The sequence below is a fragment of the Megalobrama amblycephala genome, linkage group LG7, assembly GCF_018812025.1.
Source record: "Megalobrama amblycephala isolate DHTTF-2021 linkage group LG7, ASM1881202v1, whole genome shotgun sequence".
Classification (NCBI taxonomy): Eukaryota; Metazoa; Chordata; class Actinopteri; order Cypriniformes; family Xenocyprididae; genus Megalobrama; species Megalobrama amblycephala.
The window spans coordinates 11,014,838-11,022,536 of record NC_063050.1 but is presented as its reverse complement, the minus strand read 5'-3'; the positions used below and the strand labels follow the sequence as shown (position 1 = coordinate 11,022,536).

Here is a 7,699-nt window from a genome sequence, read left to right as displayed (position 1 = left end):
TTTTTGCATATGAGCACACAATGCTGTTTCTCTTGAACCTGGATGAAGTCTTTGTCAGGGCTGCACAAAGGTCAGCTGCACATCTCCACTAACTTCCAAAACATCAATCTCTTCCATGTTATTGTAGCGACGGCTGAAAGTGTGAGTTTTTTTACCACTGACAAACACCTCGTAATTATCAGGACTGCAACAAATGGTGACCTGAAATGCACAAAGACAAAGATGTGAACTCATATATCCACACCCAGATGCGTGGATATTGATACAATATTATGAAGTAAAATATCACAACCTCTATTGTACAGTCAGGGATCATAAAGTCATATGTACCAGAAAAGTTTGCCCTCTCTCAAAAGGCATCTGTCCAGACCGTTCCTCCTCGCCCCACTTCCCATTCTCATAACAGTTGCAAACAACCACATTCTCATCAAAACGAGGACTGTAGTCAAACGCAATTCCAGTTCTGTGTCGTAGACTAAACCCTACTCTGTTGAATAAAGAAAATCAGAGGAAAAGAGGAGTATATCAATGACCAGGTAGATGTCATTACAACATTCCAGCAGTATAGGAGGATTTTTAAAAGCATTTTTAAAACAGAATATGTTTGATATTATATCTGTGTCAGAAACAACCCACATAGCAAGAAACCATCTAAACGATATTAAATCAATGTTAATTTGCCAATTTTAACAGCGTTGAATTAATGTCACTTTTGCAACACCCAATTAATGTTGAAAAAAAATCTATTCAAAAATTTCATCCAAAAATCAATGGCAATGTCATTGAATCAATGTTGAAATGTGATGTTGGTTCAACATCATGTTTGCACTCTCAGAAATTAAAACAAAAACTACAACTGACTTAAAGGGATAGTTCATCCAAAAATGAAAATTTGATGTTCATCTGCTTACCCCCAGCGCATCCAAGATGTAGGTGACTTTGTTTCTTCAGCAGAACACAAATGATGATTTTTAACTCCAACCGTTGCCGTCTATCAGTCGTATAATGCATGTCAATGGGAACTTTGTCTATAAGAGTCAAAAAACATGCACAGACAAATCCAAATTAAACCCTGCGGCTTGTGACGGCACATTGATGTCCTAAGACACAAAAAGATCAGTTTGTGTGAGAAACCGAACAGTATTTATATAATTTTTTACCTCTAACACACCACTATGTCCAACTGCCTTGAGTATCCGGTTAGTGAGGTCTGAACATGCTCTGACAACGGAAGCAAAGCGCGAGACATCACTTCCGTCATCAGAACGCGTTTTCTGACCTCACCAACCGGATGCAGGGTTTAATTTGGATTTGTCTGTGCGTGATGTTTTTGACTCTTATAGATGGAGTTCCCATTGACATGCATTATACGGCAACGGTTGGAGTTAAAAATCATCATTTGTGTTTTACTGAAGAAACAAAGTCACCTACATCTTGAATGCCCTGGGGGTAAGCAGATGAACATCAAATTTTATTTTTGGGTGAACTATCCCTTTAAAGCCACACAGTCTGAAATAAACTGCAAATAAAAGAAATTAAATCTCTCAATATTTCAACAGAAGTTTTTTTTTTTTTTCCACTGTTAACCAGGGATAAAATTAATGAATTGTTTTACTATGTGATGCAGAAACCTTTCAACTTTTGATAATCTTTTCTTCTGGGTCTCCTTACAACATATTGTGTGTTTTGGTAAACACAATTACAAACTCACATAAAAAGCCAAGAGTCAAACTGTCCAACTAAATGAAACACTGACCACCATAATGGTGACCAACATTTTCAATAAAACATCAACATCTAAACCTCTGTTAATTCTGAAAAAGAACTTCTGCTGAGATCTTGAGAGATTTATTGTCTTCTTTTATTTTCAGTTGATTTCAGGCTGTGTAGCTTTAAGTTAGTTGTAGTTGTGTTTCATTTTCTGAGAGTGCAAGAATGATGTTGAACCAACATCACATTGCAACATTGATTCAATGCCATTTCCATTGATTTTTTGTTCAAATTTCAACATTTTTTAACATTAATTACGGGTACAAAAGTGATGTTTATTTAATGCAGTTAACATTGACACATTAACATTGATTTAACATTGTTTGATGGTTGCTTGCTATCTGGGAAATGATACTGCCAAACCTTTTTGCTTGGGGATTGATGACTCCCTGGATGACAATGCATTTTCCAGGCTGCACTCCACCATATATGATGCTTTTGTATGGGACCATCTGTTTGTTGGTCAAAATAATTAAAGATATTCATCATATACTGCAATATGACACATTGTATATTAACAATTAAGTTAATATACTTAGAGAAAACATTGCATAATAAGTTATTTAATAAAATAATCTTAAAATGATAAATACTGAAAATGTGACATTTGTTTCATGATAATATTCAACAACATTTAGAGATCTGCAGAAAGTCTTCATCAAAATGTTCTCTTAAAGCACCAGAATCACCAGAAAGTGTGAGAGAAATCCAGTCCAGAAAATTAAATAACACAATTTTGTTGTGCAAACCACACGTTTGTTGTATTGTTACTGGATATAAACATTTTAAAGCACCAAATAGAGGGTTTCCACACATTTAAACCTTTAGGTCATTCTTATTCTTCAAGTGACCCAGAGATTTAGATTATTTGTCTATCAAACATTTGTGCAAAATGCCATTGCCTTCAGGCAGGGCTGTTGCCATAGAGTTCAATTTTTACCATGCAGAGTAGACAAAGTACAATACGCTTACAATAACTGTTTCACAATGACAAGTTTTGATTTTGGCTCTGCATCTCTGTTAAAAAGAGTAAGTACAAAGACTGGGTGCAGATAATATGGAGAAAGCGAACACTTTGCTAATTTACATATACTAGCAAAATTTTAACAATACAGTGCTGATCAGCAAACTTTTCCTTTAAAATAACTCACCAAAGATCCTGGAAGAGCAGGAAGGTGGGACTGTAAGGAAATGCAGATATTTAGGATGGGAACACATTTAGCAGAACTCAAGAACAAGACCACTAGCCAAAACAAGCAACGTTAACACAAAACAAAACACTGGAAGAAATAAGGGCTTAAATAACAACCAATGAAACTATCGGGGAAACACAGAGAACAGGCAAAATGCAGGGAACAGAAAGAAAATGAAATCAAAACAGAACAAGGCCGTTACAATATGGTGCTAATCTTATTCCCTCATTTCACAACTTGTCAAAAATACATCTGTACACACTGATACATCAGATTAGAATGAACACAGAATATGTTATACATACTGTATAATGCTGTCATCTGACTGTTAATGCACCCCAGTTTCCCTTACAAGATTGATAAAGACTTACAGCACCTATCTGGAAAAAAAGGTTAAAGTTCATTTTGTTTTCTCACCACACGATAGTGGAAAGCAACTACATTCAGTTCCACCATTCCAACCACACAGATCCGATCCACTTTTGAAAATGGCATACGGTGCTTGTACTCCGAGAAGAGTTCCCCATTAGTACTTATCTAGGAAATGCCAGAAATATTGTTATTCTTCTGCTACAATAAAAAAAGGGCAGTGTGGTTGATGGAAAGAGTAAATAACCTTGTAAGACTCCTGGGTGATGAGGATCTGCAGGGAAAACATCTGGCCTCTTGGGAAGGGAGTTTCTACCTTGCGTTCCTCCCAGCCCCATTTCCCATTCTGGCGGGTGTTGTGAACTACATATCCAGAGATGGGCAAGAGCCATGAATAGCGTGGGTTAACCTGCAGAACGACATCAGACCCATGCTCGAGGTTCACATTGAATCTGGAGACGAAACAGAGCAGGAACATGCAATAAGATATAAAGGGATAATTCAAGATGAAACACATTCACATGCTTTTACAGAGAGACTAACCTGTCTGCATCTGGCAAAACCCGTCCACATACAGTAATAATCATTCCATCCTGAAATCCTCCCTGGATCGGAGTGCTGAACGGGACAGTCTGTGTGAAAGTTTTTCTTATCAGACATCCCATAAAATGAGTGCTTGTGCATCTTTGTATTTTTTTATAATCATTTTTAATAATCGCCAGATCTGAGGGAAAGACCCTCTTGCTGTGACAGTGTTTCCACAAACATAAGAGACAGATACTTGTAGAATAAGTCACTTGAGCAGGTATAAAACTGCTAAAATGTACAACATACACAGCAAAATCCTCAGTGAACACTGCTCAGTGTTTATATGAGTCCAATCTCAGGTGTTCAAAGAAACACTGAAGCAGAGTTGAAATTAATGAGATAAGTGATAAAATATGTGATGATTGCAGAGGTGGAAAGTCCAGGGGTCAGAAAGTAAAAGTCCTGCCATATTTTTTATTCCACCCACTGAAGCAGTGTTAAAGTTAGAGATTTTTAAGTGATTAATTGAGTGATTATTGTTCATCTGATGGTACAAGGAGAATCACCAAAGGAGAAAAATCAGCCACCATCATGGAGATCAGGGCTTGCTTTAGTTGGACTCTTGACCCTTGACTTGTTACTATTAGATTTTGTTTGTAGTAATAAGTGAAGCTTGTAATATTATTTTTGTTTTCCTCTGCTGAGATATTGAGTTTTAATGTCTTTTTTTTTTAAATAAAAATAATAATAATAATAATAATAATAATAATAATTCTTGATTTCATTTAAGGCTGTGGCTGGAAGCCTGTTGTAGTTCTTGTGTTTCTGCTCATCTTTTTTCTATTCTGTTGTTTCTTTTCCTTTAGTGATTCTGCTTGTTAACAGCAGGTGTTCATCACTATTTCTCAATCATCACATAATTATCTAATTAATTTCAACACTCCTTCAGTGTTACTCTAACACTCTGTAGTGTGGACACATATGTGTTCATTAAACACTGGGCATTTTGTTGTGGGGTTTAAAGGGTTAAAAGTGTGATGAAAAAACATGCATATTAAAACACTTTTCTACAGTAATAAACTGTAAATTAATTTTACAGCAATAAACTGGAGAAAAACTCTGTTGCCAGTAGATTACTGTAAAATCATGAAAAAACAGCAATGTACTGTAAAATGTAAGTCAAATTTATCAAATGAAACAATTTAATTTCACTTAAGTATTAGTGAAATCTAATAGAACTCAATAATTGATCAGTAGTAAATGTTGAATTTAAGTGTTTTTGCACAAGATGTTGGTGTTTAATGTTTTATTGGGATTTAAAGTGTTTCTGCTTTCTGAGTTTTGTGGGTCACCATTGTGCTGAAGAGTAGAGCCTGTGTTTCAGTCAATGATGAGCTGAGAAACACTGATGTTCTGCTGCATGTTGCTTTATTTAAAGGCAGTAAGTGTGTAGTTGTTGATGCAGTGACAATTTCTTAACTAATTTTAATTGCACATGTGCTGTTGTTAGCTATAGCTATAGCAGTTATCTGCAGAAGATTTAAGCTGACTTCTAGTTTTAATGATTTTGTTTAATTTGGTTATTTTTACTTTAGTAATATTCTTTTTAATGGACTCAAATGAAATTAGTTAATGTGAACAATATGCTCATATAGCTACAAATATTAGTTTATGAATTTAAATGTCAGTCAGCCAATTTAAAGCAGTCGATTTCTGCAAATTAAATTAGTTGACTTGAGTTTTAATTGAGTTTTACAGCAACATACTGTAATGTAGATTACAGTAAATAACTGTAAAATTGACAGTAAATTATTTTACTGTAAAGTCATGGGACAATTTTTTACAGTGTACTAATCCAGTACGAGAAAGCTTTACTTAAGTTCTGCATATGTATGTATGTGTGTATATTATATATATATATATATATATATATATATATATATATATATATATATATATATATATATATATATATATATACAGCTATGGAAAAAATTAAGAGACCACTTAACATTGATTTCTGAACTTGGAGTGGTCTCTTAATTTTTTCCATATATTATAAATACTACACTTGTTGTACCAAAAACTGTAGTTTTAAGAGTTTTTTAGGTGAGAATATAGTTGTTTAGACCTGAAATATGTGGCTCATATTTAATTGTAGCGCCTATTTTACTATTTGTTTTGATGCTTTCGGAGATTCGGGGTCCAGGCTGTCAGCACTCATGCAGCACTCATGTACCCACAGAGAACTGCTTCATCTCAGCCAGTCCTTCAGGTATTTGTCACTGACTCATAGATAGTGGTTAAAATTATAATTCATTTGGGGTATATCAAACAGTCAATCTTTGGTCTTATCAATCTATTACTTGTTCCAGAACAAAACTATTTGGGTTAAGGTGAAAATTAAATTTCATAACTTTATATTTAGGCTATATTTAACTTAAATCCTGTATTAGAGTGCTACTTTTGTATGTTTTACTAAACTGTTTGCTTGTGTTTTTTTATTTGATTGTATTTATTGTTTGTTTGTGTTTATGTCTTTTATAATGGCTACTGTTGTTAATTTAAATATTGTTGTTCAATAAATATTATTTTATATAAATAATGTGCCATATTTGGTATTGAGAAAGGCTCTGTCAGTGGAATTAGTGAAAGATACATTATGACACCATTAGATGTTAACAAAGACTCTCTTTATGAGTGAGTCAGAACAAGGAAGTTGTTTTATCACTGTGGCAAATCCCCTTAACTTTTAAAAGGACAATGACGCTTTCCTCAGCGAACATTCAAACTGATTTTTATTTGTATTTTTTAAATAATGGATATAATATCATTGAAAACGACTTTGAAGACTGAATGCAATATCAGATGCAGGTAATACTCATTTAGTCAATCTCTCTCATAATACTCTACATAAAACAATACGCTTTAATGAAGCGACTCAGCTTTCCTTCGTCACTAGTTTTAAAGTGATGTTTTAGAATTAGTAACGGAGGTTTGGGCTCAACTGTTAAACTGTCGACTTGAGATTTTAATCCATGGCATAAGGAAGTAGTTCCGCACAAAAAAATGGGGTTTTTAAAGGCACTCCATTGTTGTTCTTATTTATTTACACACTTGTGTCGTCGAACTGTTGTATAAATGCAATATCACACTCGTAGCCATGCGATATAGCTGTATATCAGCATGCTGCGATTACCTACGGCACTACTGCTGAATCACAGCCGTGCTGATACACAGCCACACATCACACAGCTACAAGTGTTACATTGCTCATGTATAACATTTCAGCGTATTTTCAATCAACTTGAATTTAATCATCAATGTCTAAATAATTGGTCACTTACTGGGTTAATAAATGGTGGTTGTAGATGCACAGCCATTTTTTCTCCCCAATTTTTGGAGTTCTCCATAAAAAATCTCCAAAGTAATCTTGGATTCACGGCTGAGCACCACTTGCAAAATGTCCAGTCGCAGTTATGTCCAATGCAGCTAGATGGCTGAAGCTCCACTTACAGGTTTCAGTTTCTCTGAGTTAATGTTTAACCTCTGTGTTTTCATTATGTGGTCCAAGTACTGTAAATATCTGTTCATTGACATGTATTAATGTAAGAACCACTAGCCCAATGACAGAATCTAGCCAACTGAGAAAAGGTCTCCTGCCTATGCTTCAGGATAACCTCACTTGAACGATTCAATTTCAATCAGATAGACACTGGCGTTGTTTGATTGACATAAGTGATAATGAATTGTGTATCAGAGTCCTGTTACATAAAACAAAGTACATAGCAGAATTTCAAAGTCCAGCTAAGATTTATAATAATCAATAACTCAAGCTT

At 34.6% G+C, this 7,699-nt stretch overlaps 1 protein-coding gene across 1 annotated transcript; it reads right to left on the bottom strand.

The window, feature by feature from the left end:
- Positions 1 to 24: 24 nt before the first annotated feature.
- On the bottom strand, positions 25 to 7,526 carry LOC125271401 (galectin-9-like). The gene is made up of 8 exons (XM_048195475.1): positions 7,208 to 7,526; positions 3,876 to 3,964; positions 3,580 to 3,784; positions 3,381 to 3,500; positions 2,922 to 2,951; positions 2,134 to 2,222; positions 331 to 487; positions 25 to 201 (listed from the first exon to the last, which is right to left on the bottom strand). The coding sequence occupies exons 1-8, from the start codon at positions 7,271 to 7,273 to the stop codon at positions 55 to 57; spliced, it is 903 nt and encodes a 300-aa protein (XP_048051432.1). The 5' UTR covers positions 7,274 to 7,526; the 3' UTR covers positions 25 to 54.
- Between the last annotated feature and the right edge of the window lie 173 nt (positions 7,527 to 7,699).